Source organism: Leptodactylus fuscus, chromosome 6, assembly GCF_031893055.1.
Source record: "Leptodactylus fuscus isolate aLepFus1 chromosome 6, aLepFus1.hap2, whole genome shotgun sequence".
NCBI lineage: Eukaryota > Metazoa > Chordata > Amphibia > Anura > Leptodactylidae > Leptodactylus > Leptodactylus fuscus.
In genome coordinates, this window is record NC_134270.1 from 16683029 (window position 1) to 16700577 (window position 17549).

The 17549-nt window shown below is 44.9% G+C and overlaps 1 protein-coding gene across 2 annotated transcripts in view; it reads left to right on the plus strand.

Annotated features, from left to right (window-relative positions):
* The first annotated feature begins 51 nt into the window (after positions 1–51).
* Positions 52–17549, plus strand: part of TBC1D16 (TBC1 domain family member 16) — a 34814-nt gene continuing 17316 nt past the window's right edge. The window contains exons 1-4 of one of the 2 annotated variants that reach the window (XM_075279407.1): positions 52–366; positions 11134–11343; positions 11651–12116; positions 16485–16673. In XM_075279407.1, the coding sequence (XP_075135508.1) occupies positions 11172–11343; positions 11651–12116; positions 16485–16673 (827 nt within the window). In that variant the 5' untranslated portion in view covers positions 52–366; positions 11134–11171. Of the gene's footprint in view, positions 367–460; positions 477–11133; positions 11344–11650; positions 12117–16484; positions 16674–17549 lie in introns of those variants that run through there. The other variant, XM_075279408.1, reaches the window with a different exon arrangement.

Genomic DNA, 17549 nt, shown 5'->3' on the forward strand with positions numbered 1-17549 from the left:
GTGTGTCTGGTTATATTAATAAAGTTGTAATAATGCGGAGGTCTCTCAGTGTTACTGTACACCGGGGGAGGTGATGGAGGAGGAGGAGGCCGGGCTGTGTGTGAGGAGAGCCGGGGCACAGCACTAGGTGACGGCTGTATGGGGGCGCTGTGTGGCCGGAGCTCCCGGGCTGAGCCCCAGTACTGAGCCCCCCTCCCCATCTCTCTCTGTGTATAGACTGTACAGATGTGACACACTGAGGCCGCCCACACCTGCAGCCGCCCGGCAGGGAAGGGGTTACCCGGATCCGCCCCGCCCGTCACTGGAGGCAGCTCGTGGCCGGACAGTGTGACCCGCGGGCGGAGAGACAGCGGGGGAGCCGAGAAGGTAGGGGGCGCCGGGGGCGAGGGAGCCGCACTGTATCCGCAGGTAGTGAGCCAATGACTGGCCGGGGCCCTCACTGACCACACAGGGGCCACACTACCCGAACCCGCTGTGTATATATGGTCTATATAGTACTGTGTATACATGGCTATACTAGTGTGTGTGTGTGTATATGGTTTATATATAGTACTGTATATATGTGTATGTCTATACTAGTGTGGCTGTATATATATGGTCTATACAAGTGTGGCTGTATATATATGTATGTCTACACAAGTGTGGCTGTATATATATGTATGTCTACACAAGTGTGGCTGTATGTGGTCTATATAGTACTGTGTATACATGGCTATACTAGTGTGTGTGTATATGGTTTATATATAGTACTGTATATATGTGTATGTCTATACTAGTGTGGCTGTATATATATGGTCTATACAAGTGTGGCTGTATGTGGTCTATATAGTACTATATATACATGGCTATACTAGTGTGGCTGTATATAGGTGGTCTATATAGTACTGTATATACAAGTGTGGCTGTATATATATATGTATGTCTATACAAGTGTGGCTGTATATATATGGTCTATACAAGTGTGGCTGTATGTGGTCTATATAGTACTATATATACATGGCTATACTAGTGTGTGTGTATATGGTTTATATATAGTACTGTATATATGTGTATGTCTACACAAGTGTGGCTGTATATATATGGTCTATACAAGTGTGGCTGTATATATATGTATGTCTACACAAGTGTGGCTGTATATATATGTATGTCTACACAAGTGTGGCTGTGTGTATGGTCTATATAGTACTGTATATACATGGCTATACTAGAGTGGCTGTATATAGGTGGTCTATATAGTACTGTATATACAAGTGTGGCTGTATGTGGTCTATATAGTACTATATATACAGGTCTATACAAGTGTGGCTGTATATAGGTGGTCTATATAGTACTGTATATACAGGTCTATACAAGTGTGGCTGTATATAGGTGGTCTATATAGTACTGTATATACAAGTGTGGCTGTATGTGGTCTATATAGTACTGTGTATACATGGCTATACAAGTGTGACTGTATATAGGTGGACTATATAGTACTGTATATACAGGTCTATACTAGTGTGGCTGTGTGTATGGTCTATATAGTACTGTATATATATGTCTATACACGTGTGGCTGTATATAGGTGGTCTATATAGTACTGTATATACATGGCTATACTAGTGTTTATTACATATATATGCACATTAGTCTATTACTGTCTGTGTGCATAGGTATATATACACTCTATACATGTCTGTATTTTTCTATATGCACGTGTCTGTATATATGTGTATACATGACTGTATTACTGTGTGTCTCTATTAATGTGTGTATATATAATGTACTGAGTATTACCTACTATACTTTATTGTATACAATGCATGTTAGTCATACCATACAGTCCCTATATACACTATACTGTACATGTATGATAATATATAGTAGCCAGCATCTAGTCCATATACATATATACTGTATGAGATGTGTATATTTAGATACATGTGACATCTAGTAGTTATAGCATAGTCTATGTACTTTGTATACAGTCTATACTGTAAATTCCTGTATATAATAGACTATACTCCATATCTTATACTGTACATGTGTGTAGTATATAGTTATTACGTATAGTCAGCTTTCTTGCAGTATATAACCCCCCCTACCATCTCTGAGGATAGACAACACCCCCTATAGGTCTTCATGCACACGAGCAGGCTTGTGCCCTAGGTCAGTTTCCATTTGGGAACAATCTGCATCATGTGAATAAGGAATATAATTTTTGATTATGAAAGATTTTGGTGATTTTCTGAATTGAAATCTGTGCGGCAAATCTGCAGGTAAATTCTGACTGTGTGCACAGGCCTCTAATCTCATGTACTCGGCTGAGGGGCAGCAAAGTAGATGACATGTAAGAAACTTCCAATCTGATGCTGGAACCGCAGCAGCCATTGGGTGTAAATCCTGCAGTATTCAGGGGGGTGCCCATAGGTGCGTAATGTATGTGGGGTTAGAGTTTACTATATAATGGGTACGGGGGTGAGGGGTCCGGCCTGGTAGGGGCTGATCGGTGGCAGATGGAGGTGCCTGAACACCAAACCTGCGCACTCTCATTGTCAGGGTGTTTGACTTCTCCCCCCTCCCCCGCAGCCCTCATATAATTACATACAGGGAAACTCGTGATCTCCACATGGGAAGGAAACCGTAACATCAGATGCTGGGAGTCCGCGCCGTCCTGTCAGCTCGCTCTGTAACTGGAGCTCTCAAGATTTAGGAATTGAAAACCTGACTAAAGTAACCCCCTTTAATGTCTAGTTATGGGGGGTTTCCAGCTTCCAAAAACTATCTGCAAATCCCTCCACAGCAGTGCTGTATCCTCACTGCTCCCTTGTGCAGCCTTTGCTTGGCTTTATTGTACTTGCTGCCCCTTGTATCCCTGTTATTTACATGCAGTGAGTCTGTGGACAAACTACATGTCCCATGATGCATCTGCCTGCTCTCGCTCTCTGCGTACCCCTCCCTTCTCTACTCTTCTCTGCAATGAAATCGCAGGTAATAAATCCCTCCCGCATCCAAGATCATGCCCAGGCTGTGATGTTTCATTTGCTGGCTCAACTGCTCACAGGGAGGGGTACCGAGCTTGCAAACAAAACGTCACAGCTGTGGTCAATGACCTGAAAATAAATCAGATACAGAGCTGAATGTAAACAGGATATAATAGGAAGTGTTTTGTATTGTATTCAGGGGGTCCCCAAGTGGAGCCCCCCCAACGGAAACCCATGTGCAGATGTAGCCTAAGCTGTATGGTTGTATTTTCATTGGTGCGCTTCCAGGGGTCAGAGATGTACCCAGGCCTCATAGTCCAGAGGACGCAATGCAGTGGCCACCACTGGAACCTTGTATGTGCTGCAGCTCTCTGGCGCCCCCTCTCTGCCTCTCCTTAGGATGCATGTGGCTTGTCTTTGCAGCAGGAGTGTTACTCGCTTTACTGTTCTTCTAGCACTATTTATTTAGTTACAGCCGTTCGGTGAATTTGCTTTCCAACCACTTTGAGATGCCAGAGTCTGATGCTGGAGCACTTACCCACTGTGTCACCCCCAACTAACCAAATTATAATCAGTGATTACCTTGGGGCAAATTTAGGATGGAATCAGGGAGTTGGTCTGGGGTCTGATCTAAGAGGGTTTGGGGTATTTGGAAATTTGGTATTGGGACAAGTAAACCAGTTAGACATTCAGGAAGCTTCTGGTAGCAAAGGCAGAAAGACTCACATGACATGCCATCAGTATCTGGTGGGGGATTGACAACCAGCCCCCATGCTGATCAGCTGATTTGGCTGCCTTGGTTCACTGGAAGATACTAGTGTCACCAGGGCCTATTCAAGTAATAGACAGAGAGCTGCTGCCCCCTCCATGTATAGTGGTGACTCTGGGTATTGCAGCTCTCCATATATTACTTGCATATAAGCAGTGCCTGGAGACGGCCGCATCAGCTGATCAGTGCGGGGTCTAGTAGTTGGACCCCCACCAGTCAGATACTGATGGATTATCCTGAAAAACACTGTTGGGGCTGGAATTCCCCTTTAAGGGCCCATCTTGTCCATTCATTACATTGCAAGGCCAAGTACTGTTTAATGCTTCCTGCAGGGGAAATGAGCACTTACCAGCCGCTTCCCCGCCGGGTCCCAGATGTGTACGATCGGAAAGGCCGCGCCGTAGTAGCTGAGCGAAGGGTTCTCACCAAAGGAATAAGTGATCGCTGAGGGCCCCACCCGAGGGCCCCTAGAGGTGGCATCAAGTCTATGGCATTGACAAACCCGGGCGAGCACCATACTGGGCCATCTCCAGCGACCCATAGACATGAACAAGGCAACAGCGGAACAGCTCATATACATGATGGGGGGGGCACAGAGGGACCCCCATAATCCAGACAATGTCTTACCTATCCATAGGAATGAGTTGTGAGTCTAGGACAACCCCTGAATGTCCGGACAGGAGGTCTAACTGATCCCAACAATATTCTCTAATTATTATCATGTTTATTATGTGACATTATCTGTGATGTGGCAATAGTTACTAGTATGTGGTAAGACGATTTTTGTAACATTTATTATGTTGCAATATTTAGTATTAACATGATGAGAAAGTAACAGAATAAAAAACATCTTAATACTGAATATTGCAAATAATAATAATAATAAATATTACAAAATACTAATAATCAGATTAACACATAATACTAAATATTGCAACATAACGTAACATAATAACTCTCATGTTGCAATATTTAGTGTTATGTGTTACTTTGTGTTACTTTGTAATATTTATTATTATTATTTGCAATATTTAGTGATATCATGTCCTGATATTGTGTAGTCTTATATTGCGATATTTAGTATTCTCATGTCATGTGCAATGGGCTCACACTAGCTTTCCCGCCAGGGGACCCGAAAAGACAGAGAGGCGGACCGCTAGCCATTGCTTACATATGGAGACCATTGACTATAACAGGGTCCTCCAGGACTCTTTTTTTTTTTTTTTTTTTTTTGAAGGGGGGGGTTCTTTTCTTCGCCGTTATTTGACAGTTTCTGCAATGGCGACTCCCGCACAGATGTGTTTTGTTCTAATATTTAGTATTATCATGTTGCAGTATTATTGTATGTTACTTGTTACAACATCATATTATAATATTATACATACACTAATATAGTGAATGTCAACAAAACCTAAGGGTGTGTTCACACAGAGGAGTTCTGCCTGAATTCATCTCATTTGACAGAGGTGGATGCTGATATATATACAGTATATATAGATATATATCAGCATCCACCTCTATCAAATATAATATATATATACTGTGTATTATACTATTATTATTATTATTATTATTATTATTTTATCTTATTTTTTTTATTTTTTTCCTGTATCTGACTTATTTATTTTCTATTATTTTATTCTATTCTTTTCCCTTGCTCAATCATCAGGCGGATTCTGCCTCAGGATTCCCATCCAAATGAATTGTTAGCACAAAAATACAGCCTGTCCCGCGCAGAATTTGATACGTCATTTCTAAACTCAATGATAAATTCCACAGCAGATTTGTTCGAGTGCAAAAATTCCTCTACTGAAGCAGAATTTTTTCGCCTAAGGGTTTTTAAACAAGGGACGTACTTCAAACAACAGAATTTCTGCGGTGGAATTTGCCATGAATTAGAATTTCTGCAGATTTGTCACGCATTTTGGTGTGGATTTGCTTTGCAAAGGGGGAAAATCAGCACAAAAACTGTGCTGAAAAATTCGGCTTATACTCGAGTATACACGGTAGTCATATTGCAAGGCCTGTTAAAGGGCCGGTCATTGACTTCAAGGATTGCTACCCCACAAGGTGGCGCTAGAGACCCTTGTTTTCTATTTTAGAAACTGATCTAATTTGCAAACCTTTCTGTCTCTTTGGAGTATTGCCTGGGCTACAAGGCTCCACACTTGGCTATCTACCCCCCCCCCCGCCCCACTCCCTTCACATGTCTCCTACTGTGTAACACCATAGAGAACAAGAAGCTGCACCTCCGACTCCATTTATTATTCAGATTCATCGGGGCATGTCCACTTCTTAGGTATTTCTTACTTTTAACCCTTCGTGTATCCTGAAGGAGCCGGATATTGTTACCACTTTGTGTTACCTCATAGCCATGCCAGTGTTCACACTATAGATTAGTATCTCATGTTCGCTCGGTGAAGTATTTCTGTTCTTCCTCTGGGTATTCGGCTATCTCATAAATGCTGACTTGTGAGTTGAGCCGTTACTTGGTATTTCAGTAACGTGGTCAGACCGGGCCACATTGATCAGGTCAGACCACATATTTCTGAGACTTCATACAAATTGCATTTGGGGGACTTTGTAAGGAAAGTACATTTGGCGGTTTTTGAATGGAAATTAACCACTTGCTGGCCGTCTACGGTTGGGGGGGGGGGGGGTAACTCTGCAAGGACATACCTGCACATTTTTGCAGAGTTAAGCTGCTGCACAGAAGTATTCTGGAGCTGTGAGCGGTCTGACCTACCTTTACACTGCGTATATAATGCTCAATGAGCCCATTGTATACAGCTATGGGAGCCTCCATGTTGCCACTTCCTCCCTGTAAAGTAGTCATGTGATCCTGCAGGAGCTGCTGGGTATTCCTCCTGTAACTGGGTCTAGTGGGGGACAAAAATGGAAGGTTCTCCCGACTTATTTTATTAGAGAGATTATGGGGGATAATGTCCATCCTCAAGAAGAGACCACCTATTAGGTGTGTGGAGACTTCTACAGCCATAGTCGCTCCACTGTAAGTCATCATGGGAGGAATATTCAAATCTGTCTCCCAAGATGTACATAGGCAGACAGTGCCTCTGTTATGCTGCCCTCTATAGGAAGCACCCTGAACATCATGCCCGACTTTCCCGGAAGCCTTTACTGCATAACATGGGCATTTTACCAAGTGGCATTATCCCCATAATTTGGTCTCTCAGCCTCTCACCTCTACCAAGTCAGTTGTCTCTACGCTGCGCTGACGAGGTCCAACCAGACAGAAACAGCCGTCCGTAGCTGAGAAACTGCCTTGGTAAAAATCCCACATTATGCAGTAACAGAGGCACTGTCTCCCTATTTACATCTTGGGAGTCAGATTTGCATATTCCTCATATATATATATATATATATATATATATATATATATATAATTAATTTTTATTTATTTTAAATTTATTTATTTTATTTTATTTTTTTTTTTTTTTTTTTTATACATTTGAGCTCCTGTACAGGGTTTGAACCAGCAATAATTAGGTTGCTTCTATAATAGTCTACATTACTACTGTATTGCAGCTCCTGGTAAAATTCTGTCCCCTTTTAAAGCAGCTTCATGGAAGGCAAAAACCTATAGCCAGGAATTATTTGACTTATATGGCAGTGTGACCATGCTCTGTGACCTGTTCGAAAATCATTGTGCAGGGAGGGGGCGGAGGTGAGCTGTGACCATCATGTAATATATACCATACACCATAAAGCTATATAGCCATCTGCTCTGCCCCTCCTGCTCTATATACCAGCATACAGCTATATATATCCACCTGCTCTATATACCAGCATACAGCTATATATCCCCCTGCTCTGCCCCTCCTGTTCTGTATACCACCATACAGCTATATATCAATCTACTCTGCCCCTTCTGCTCCATATACCACCATACAGCTATATATCCCCCTGCTCTGCCCCTCCTGTTCTGTATACCACCATACAGCTATATATCAATCTACTCTGCCCCTTCTGCTCTATATACCACCATACAGCTATATATCAATCTACTCTGCCCCTTCTGCTCTATATACCAGCATACAGCTATATATCCACCTGCTCTGTCCCTCCTGTTCTGTATACCAGCATACAGCTATATATCCACCTGCTCTGCCCCTCCTGCTCTATATACCACCATACAGCTATATATCCACCTGCTCTGCCCCTCCTGCTCTATATTCCAGCATACAGCTATATATCCACCTGCTCTGCCCCTCCTGCTCTATATACTACCATACAGCTACATATCCACCTGCTCTGCCCCTCCTGCTCTATATAGCAGCATACAGCTATATATCCACCTGCTCTGCCCCTCCTGCTCTATATACCACCATACAGCTACATATCCACCTGCTCTGCCCCTCCTGCTCTATATACCACCATACAGCTATATATCCACCTGCTCTGCCCCTCCTGCTCTATATACCACCATACAGCTACATATCCACCTGCTCTGCCCCTCCTGCTCTATATAGCAGCATACAGCTATATATCCACCTGCTCTGCCCCTCCTGCTCTATATACCACCATACAGCTATATATCCATCTGCTCTTCCCCTCCTGCTCTATATACCAGCATACAGCTATATATCCACCTGCTCTGCACCTCCTGCTCTATATACCACCATACAGATATATATCAATCTGCTCTGCCCCTCCTGCTCTGTATACCAGCATACAGCTATATATCCACCTGCTCTGCCCCTCCTGCTCTATATACCACCATACAGCTACATATCCACCTGCTCTGCCCCTCCTGCTCTATATAGCAGCATACAGCTATATATCCACCTGCTCTGCCCCTCCTGCTCTATATACCACCATACAGCTATATATCCATCTGCTCTTCCCCTCCTGCTCTATATACCACCATACAGCTATATATCAATCTGCTCTGCCCCTCCTGCTCTGTATACCAGCATACAGCTATATATCCACCTGCTCTGCCCCTCCTGCTCTATATACCACCATACAGCTCCATATCCACCTGCTCTGCCCCTCCTGCTCTATATACCACCATACAGCTATATATCCACCTGCTCTGCCCCTCCTGCTCTATATACCGCCGTACACCATAAAGCTATATATCCACCTGCTCTATATACCACCATACAGCTATATATCCACCTGCTCTATATACCACCATACAGCTATATATCCACCTGCTCTATATACCACCATACAGCTATATATCCACCTGCTCTATATACCACCATACAGCTACATATCCACCTGCTCTATATACCACCATACAGCTATATATCCACCTGCTCTATATACCACCATACAGCTACATATCCACCTGCTCTATATACCAGCATACAGCTATATATCCACCTGCTCTATATACCACCATACAGCTACATATCCACCTGCTCTATATACCAGCATACAGCTATATATCCACCTGCTCTGCCCCTCCTGCTCTATATACCACCATACACTGTGCTGCCTGTACATTGTGCTGAATGTTCAGTCGCGGGTTCCCTTGGCCTTGGCTCAGTGATATTTGCTCAGTCTCTACTTGGACGCAGTATATATGTGTATACAGCAGGAGATATTTCCCAGGGAGCTGCACAGCTGTTGTGACCGGTCCCTGGTGGTGTAAAGAGCGAATACAACAACGTACGGCTGCATGTAAGTGACCGGATCCTGCACTTATTCACACGTCCATTTTACTCCAGGGGAAAAAAAAGAGACCTATACTATAGAGTGCGGTTGTGTGCTGAGACGGAAATCATTGGTGTGTGAATAAGGGCCAAGTCTCTGCCGGCAGGGTGCACTAGGAGCTCGGAAATCTGCGCTGCCGAATAACAATAAGTGCCACTTACTAAGTACAATTAAGACCTTGTTTACACAATGGGACTGGCACGTTGGCGCGGCGCCATAGCGGACTGACAGGTTCCGGGACCTTATCGTGCAATAATGGTGGATAAACACAACCTTCTTTTCTTTATTTTGTGCCTTCGCTTGTCTGAGCTCTGTTCACACTTCTGTATAAAGCCGGGAGCAGCTGTCGGCACTTCTGTCACATCTAATGGCGAGCGCCGCGCAGGACGCAGACATAATGACAACATCGCATTGTAGGTCAGACACCCATGGGGCCAGAAAATTCCTTTAAAATTCATCACCTCAACATTTGTTTGCAGATTTTTGGCTTCCTGTTAAAGGGGATGTCAGACTCCTATTATTTAGCACGGCTGGTGAGGGGTCCTAAACATAACAGACCAGGCCTCACTTCTTCTTGCGCCGCCATGACTAGTAGCGGCAGCCCTGTGTATACAGATCGGGGCTGTTTGTGCCAGGAGGACCCTGCAGCCAGTTACAGGCCACAGCAGTCACCTCCTCACAATCTGTAGGTCACAGGGGAACCTTTGGGGCCTCCTTAGGGTCCAGGGCCTAGGAGTGACTGTACCTCATATAGCTCTGCCCCTACTTGTGGATGTCCCTGATCAGTGATGTCCTTGTAACTCCCGTAGGCCCCAATTTACATTTTGCTTATGAGTTTGTTTGTTGTTTTTTTTCTATAATATTGTATATTTTTGTCTGCTTCTTGTTGGCGTCAATGATCCGCCTATATTCAGCAAATTGCTGCTGTTGATGATCCGCCTGCTCCAGCATTTTGGCAGCTCTCAAGCTGTCCTGCTGCTGAACTTGTTCCTCCCACCGTGCCTGTGATTGTTCTGGCATCTCAGCAGCTCGCTGGGACGCCATATAATCAGTGTGTTGTTGGCATTGATAATTCACCTGCTCCAGCGTTTCGGCAGCTGTGAAGCTAGCCTGCCACTGAACTCATTCCTTGCACTGTGCCCATGATTGTTTTGGCATCTCAGCAGCTCGCTGGGATGCCATATAATGAGCATATTGTTGGTATCGATGATCCCCCTCAGCTCTGCTTGAGGAGAACTCTGTGACTTCTGACCTTCACAGCTCTCGTTGTTTTAGAATTTTGCAACAAATTAGATTTTCTTTTCCCCAGCATGTTTAAAAGTAGCAAACTGACAATTTGGATTAAAGGTGTTTTCCCATCCAGTATGTCAGCACTGCCTGGAGCAGATCAGATAATATGCAAATTCTTGTACACAATCCACTGGGTGTTAGCTGAGTGTTTACACAGAGAGATAACAGACCTGGCTTTATCAGAAGCTGAGATAAGAGCAGTGTAATATAGTATGTGAACATAAATTCGTAGCAGTCACGAAGCCATGTCATTTACCAGGATAGCTTATGTGTTAATCGAGGTTACAAACTATCTATGTGCCAAATATTATCCAAATCCGTTCAGCCGTTTTGCATGATTGAGTAACAAACATAAGGATAGGATTCACTTTATTAAGCATTTGCTTTACACCACGTGTAGTCACTTAGCTTTGTCTTGCTTTGCAGAGAAAGTCTGTCGCTCAGCAGACGATGGAATTGATGCCATGTCTTTGGGAAAGCTTCTTCGTCGTGCTTCATCCAAGGCCTCCGACTTCTTGACCTTAGGCTCTGGGGGAGAAAACTCTACAATACTGGATGGAGAGATCATATTCTCCAAAAACAATGTGTGCGTCCACCCCCCAGAGCTGCTTCATAATGTCGCATCCCACCATCCAGGTAAGTGGTGACGCCTCCTACAAGTGACCCATGGAGTTGTTAAGCCGGGTTCACACGGGGTTTTTTGGACCAGAACCTGAGCCGGAGGCCGCCTCAGGTTCCGGACGAAAATACGGGTAGCCGCGACTGGATGTCGAGTGCAGTGCACCGGCATCCAGTCGCGACACTCCACTCCGGATTAGGCCCAAATGAATGGGCCTAGTCCGGAGGAGGGAGTGTCTTCAGGCAGATCCCATTATAGTCTATGCAGGTTGCTTTTTTTTTTTTTTTCTGTGTATATTAAAGCCAATTCCTTTGCATCTTTCAGGATATTTGTGTGTGTACATGGAGAAAGACGAGTCCTTGGGTACGACACTGATATTGGCCTGGGTCCCTAACACTCGCATACAGCGCCAGGATGAGGAGGCCTTACGCTATATCACCCCAGAGAGCTCCCCCGTCCGGAAGACTCATAAAAGGAATCGGCACATCGCTAATTCTACATTTCAGAAATCTTCTGTTTTTACCAAAGAAAACTCTGGGGACGCCCCAAGTCCAAGCAAGGCGGACCCCCTGACAGAGCGCAGTGCGTATGAGGGGTCTACAGAGGGAGCCACAGATGCCGGAGAGCAAGGAGAGGACGAGCGCTCCTTAGATATATCCTCAGATGAAGTCAGTAAAGACAGCACTCTGGACTCTGACTCTGACGCTTTCTCTTCGCCTTTCTGCATGTCCCCTATATGTGAAGCCCTGGAGGAAAACAATAGTTCTGTGTTTTTGGAGAATGAACCCAGGTAAGTACTGGAGACCGTGCAATGAGCAGATTGTATACAGTGTCCTATCTGCAGGATATACAGGAGGAGCAGATTGTATATAGTGTCCTATCTGCAGATTATACAGGAGGAGCAGATTGTATATAGTGTCCTATCTGCAGGATATACAGGAGGAGCAGATTGTATATAGTGTCCTATCTGCAGGGTATACAGGAGGAGCAGATTGTATATAGTGTCCTATCTGCAGGATATACAGGAGGAGCAGATTGTATATAGTGTCCTATCTGCAGGATATACAGGAGGAGCAGATTGTATATAGTGTCCTATCTGCAGGATATACAGGAGGAGCAGATTGTATATAGTGTCCTATCTGCGGGTTATACAGGAGGAGCAGATTGTATATAGTGTCCTATCTGCAGGATATACAGGAGGAGCAGATTGTATATAGTGTCCTATCTGCAGGATATACAGGAGGAGCAGATTGTATATAGTGTCCTATCTGCAGGGTATACAGGAGGAGCAGATTGTATATAGTGTCCTATCTGCAGGTTATACAGGAGGAGCAGATTGTATATAGTGTCCTATCTGCAGGATATACAGGAGGAGCAGATTGTATATAGTGTCCTATCTGCAGGATATACAGGAGGAGCAGATTGTATATAGTGTCCTATCTGCAGGTTATACAGGAGGAGCAGATTGTATATAGTGTCCTATCTGCAGGATATACAGGAGGAGCAGATTGTATATAGTGTCCTATCTGCAGGGTATACAGGAGGCGCAGATTGTATATAGTGTCCTATCTGCAGGTTATACAGGAGGAGCAGATTGTATATAGTGTCCTATCTGCAGGATATACAGGAGGAGCAGATTGTATATAGTGTCCTATCTGCAGGTTATACAGGAGGAGCAGATTGTATATAGTGTCCTATCTGCAGGATATACAGGAGGAGCAGATTGTATATAGTGTCCTATCTGCAGGGTATACAGGAGGCGCAGATTGTATATAGTGTCCTATCTGCAGGTTATACAGGAGGAGCAGATTGTATATAGTGTCCTATCTGCAGGATATACAGGAGGAGCAGATTGTATATAGTGTCCTATCTGCAGGATATACAGGAGGAGCAGATTGTATATAGTGTCCTATCTGCAGGGTATACAGGAGGAGCAGATTGTATACAGTTATTTGAGAAAAGATTGAGTATAACTTGTCATTTAGTGAATTGTGTCATTGCGAGTTCTGGGTAGGTAGGAGCGGCGTATGACAGCACAGCATTCCTGTAGTGTAGCATTAGAGTTCGGTGACTATTTAATGCTGTCCCCCCTTTGATCAGTGTAGTAGAGCGCAGTGTGTGTATGTATGTATGTGTATATATATATATATATATATATATATATATATATATATATATATATATATGCATTTTATTTATATAGCGCCAACATATTCCGCAGCGCTGTAAAATTTGTAGGGTTCAAATACAAACAGAAAGATACATTACAAAGAAAGTCATTTCACACAATGGGACTGAGGGCCCTGCTCACAAGAGCTTACAATCTATGAGGTAGAGGGGGTGACACAAGAGGTAGCAGGGGCGGCATTGCTTATACAGAGGTCAGACACTTTTGTAATAGAAGTGACTGTCATTACATGAACATAAAACTTTGAGCCGTCACCAGTCGTGTCCTGTAACATGTGGATGGAGCTTGGACAGATAAAGTTATCCTGAGACGACGTCATATCATGTGGGGAAATGTGGGAGCGGGGACAGAGGAGGGTTAAGGGTTTACGTTAGACATTGTGATAGGCCTGTCTGATAAGATGTGTCTTTAGTTTGCGCTTGAAGCTGTAGAAATTGGGAGTTAATCTGATTGTCCGGGGTAGAGCATTCCAGAGAAGTGGTGCAGCTCGGGAGAAGTCTTGTATACGAGCGTGGGAGGTTCTGATAATAGAGGATTTAAGTGTTAGGTCATTCAGTGAACGGAGAACACTGGTTGGGCGGTAGACAGAGATGAGGGAGGACATGTAGGGAGGTGCGGCATTATGGAGAGCCTTGTGGGGGAGGGGGAGAACTTTATATTGTATTCCATAATGAATAGACAGCCAATGTAGTGACTGGCACAGACCCGAGGCATCGCTGTAGCGTCTAGCCTGATAGATGAGCCTGGCCGCTGCATTCAGAATAGATTGTAGAGGGGAGAGTTTAGTGAGGGGAAGACCGATTAGTAAGGAGTTACAGTAGTCAAGGCGAGAATGAATCAGAGAGACAATAAGTGTCTTTAATGTATCTCTGGTAAGGAAAGGGCGTATTCTGGAGATATTTTTGAGGTGGAGGTGACATGGACGTGCGAGTGATTCAATATGAGGGGTGAAGGAAAGGTCTGCGTCAAACATGACCCCGAGGCAGTGGGCCTGCTGCCTAGGAGTTATAGTAAGGCCTGAGACTGCAATGGATATATCAGGGACAGATCTGTTAGATGGTGGAAACAGCAGTAGTTCAGTCTTGGAGAGATTTAGTTTCAGATAGAGCGAGGACATGATATTAGAGACAGCAGAGAGACAGTCGCTGGTGTTCTGTATGAGTGCAGGGGTGATGTCATGGGAAGATGTGTATTATTGGGTGTCATCAGAATAAAGATGGTACCTGAAGCCAAATCTGGCAATAGTTTGTCCAATGGGGGCTGTGTAGAGAGAAAAGCGCAGGGGGCCTAGGACCGAGCCCTGAGGAACCCCAACAGCAAGGGAAAGAGGGGAGGAAACAGAGCCCGCAAATGATACACTGAAGGTGCGGTCTGAGAGATAAGAGGAGAACCAGGAGAGCGCAGTGTCATTGAGGCCGACTGAGCGGAGCATAGTGAGGAGGAGATGATGGTCAACAGTGTCAAAAGCTGCAGAGAGGTCCAGAAGAATAAGAAGAGAGAAGTTACCATTGGATTTAGCCATTAGGAGATCATTGGAGACTTTTGTGAGAGCCGTTTCAGTAGAGTGCAGAGCGCGGAAACCAGATTGTAAGGGGTCAAGCAGAGAGATAGCGGATTAGACGAGAATAGACCAGGCGTTCCAAGAGTTTAGAGATGAAGGGGAGGTTAGAGACGGGTCGATAGTTAGCAGTACAGGACGGGTCCAGGGAGGGTTTTTTCAGTAGCGGGGTTATAACAGCATGCTTGAAGGAGGATGGGAAGATTCCAGAAGAGAGAGAGAGGTTAAATATTTTAGTAAGGTATGTAGTGACAGCAGGCGACAGAGATTGGAGAAGGTGTGAGGGGAAGGGGTCACTACTGCAGGTTGTAGGGCGAGATGAAGAAAGTAGTTGGGAGACTTCCTCTTCTGTAACAGGTTCAAAAGATGAGAATGGATAGTCTGAAGTGCGGTTGGTGAGGGGATCATTGCTATGGTAGGTGGTGGGATCAATGCCACCTGCGGCTTGGGCAGTAATTTCCTGACGGATCTTATCAATTTTATCATGGAAATACATGGCCAGGTCATCAGCACTAAGGTCTGTGAATGGCGTCTGCACCCTGCGTGTGAGTAAGGAGTGAAAGGTTTCAAAAAGCCTTTTAGGGTTGCTGGAGAGAGAAGAGATGAGGAAGGTGAAATAGTCTTGTTTGGCGAGGTAAAGGGCAGAACTATATGTTTTAAGCATAAATTTGAAGTGGAGGAAATCTGCAGGTGAGCGTGATTTTCTCCAGAGACGTTCGGCAGACCTAGAGCATCGCTGGAGAATTTGTTTCTGTGACGTGTGCCAGGGCTGCTGCCTCCTATGTGGGACTTTACGAGTGGAGGGGGGAGCCACCTCATCCAATGCATTTTTAAGGGTTTCATTATAGTGACTGGTGGCCAGATTGGGACAGGAGATTGAGGAGATGGGGGACAAAGAGGACTGTAGAGTATCTGAGAGGTGCTGGGTGTCGATAGCACGCAAGTTCCTATATGTGTGTTGGGTAGGGGCGTCTTGTGAAGGGGAGAGGGCACTGATGGTGAGAGACAGAAGATTATGATCAGAGAGGGGCAGAGCAGAGTTAGTAAATTTAGAAACTGTGAGGAGTCGATGGAAGACAAGATCAATCGTGTTTCCACCTACATGTGTGGCAGAAGAAGAACATTGTGAGAGACCAAGAGAAGTGGTTAATGAGAGAAACTGTGAGGCAGCTGGGGAGTGAGGGGGGGCAATAGGGATTTTTATATATATATATATATATATATATATATATATATATATATAATCTTATGAGTGCGGAACCAAACCAGCTACTGCAGACCCCAGACCCCTAAATCCTATTTGGAGCCCTATAATTTAGGTTCCCTTCTGTCTTATTACATTATTAGTATATGGCTTTTTGCGTCTTTGCTGACAATGCAGATTTCCGTCTTTCTTTGTGTCCTGTTGTCAGACCGGAGGCGGACGGTCACATGGCCTGCTATGCGTCTAGTCCTGACAACATCTCGCAGTGCTCCGAACTCAATGGCCGCGGAAGTCCTGCCAAATGGGAGGAGCAGCAGAAGCTCTTGGCTCTGGAGCAGACGTGCGGCGTTTTCCGAGTAGATTTGGGCCAGATGCGTTCGTTGCGACTCTTCTTCAGGTGTGTGTACAATGTGTTTTAGCTGAAGCAAAGGGGGGGGTTTACGCAACAATACAGAAAGTTATTAGTACTATTCAGCCATCACTCTCTTCCTGGCAGATATTGATGGGCCCAATGTAAAGTTTTCATAAGTGGGTCCTCCCCATTACCACCACCTAACTTACCTTCACAAATTATAATGCCCCCCCCCCCCCCCCATCGGCCCTTACACAGTATATTGCTTCCCTAGTGGCCCCATACAATATTACGCCCCTCGGACATTATATTATGTCACTCTCCGTTTACTCACAGTATAAAGAGACGTCACGACATCGCGCCTTCTGCTCCGAGGACACCAGAAGCCGAGACCGTGACCGAATGGTGAAGCGGGAAGTGGACGTCTTCCTGCTGCACTGTTGTATGCAACTCTTCTGCGCCCGGAGGAGCCATGGCATAACAGGAGGGCCCGCTACAGCATTCTTAACCCTAAAACGCATACCTGGGGCCTCGCAGGCCTGGCCAGGAGGTCCAGATCCATTACAGAATCCCGTCCTGGCGGACCCGATTTCTATGGGTATGCGTTCTAGGGTTAAAGGGATTCTACCATTAAAGGGTCTCTATCAGCAAAATTATGCTAATGGAGCCCCAAATATGCGTGAATAGCCTTTAAAAAGGCTATTCAGGCACCGTAAATGTTATATTAACCCCCATCCCGTTTTTAAATAAAAGCATTAAAACATATATGCAAATCTTACCAAACGTGCTTCATGAGCGGGGCTGCACGGTGCACGCACGCCTCTTCTATCTGCTTGTAGTGACGCCCTCTGGTTCCACGTCTTCTTCCGACTTCTTCTCTTCAAATCCCGCGCCTGCGTAGTAGCGCTTCCCTCCGGAGCG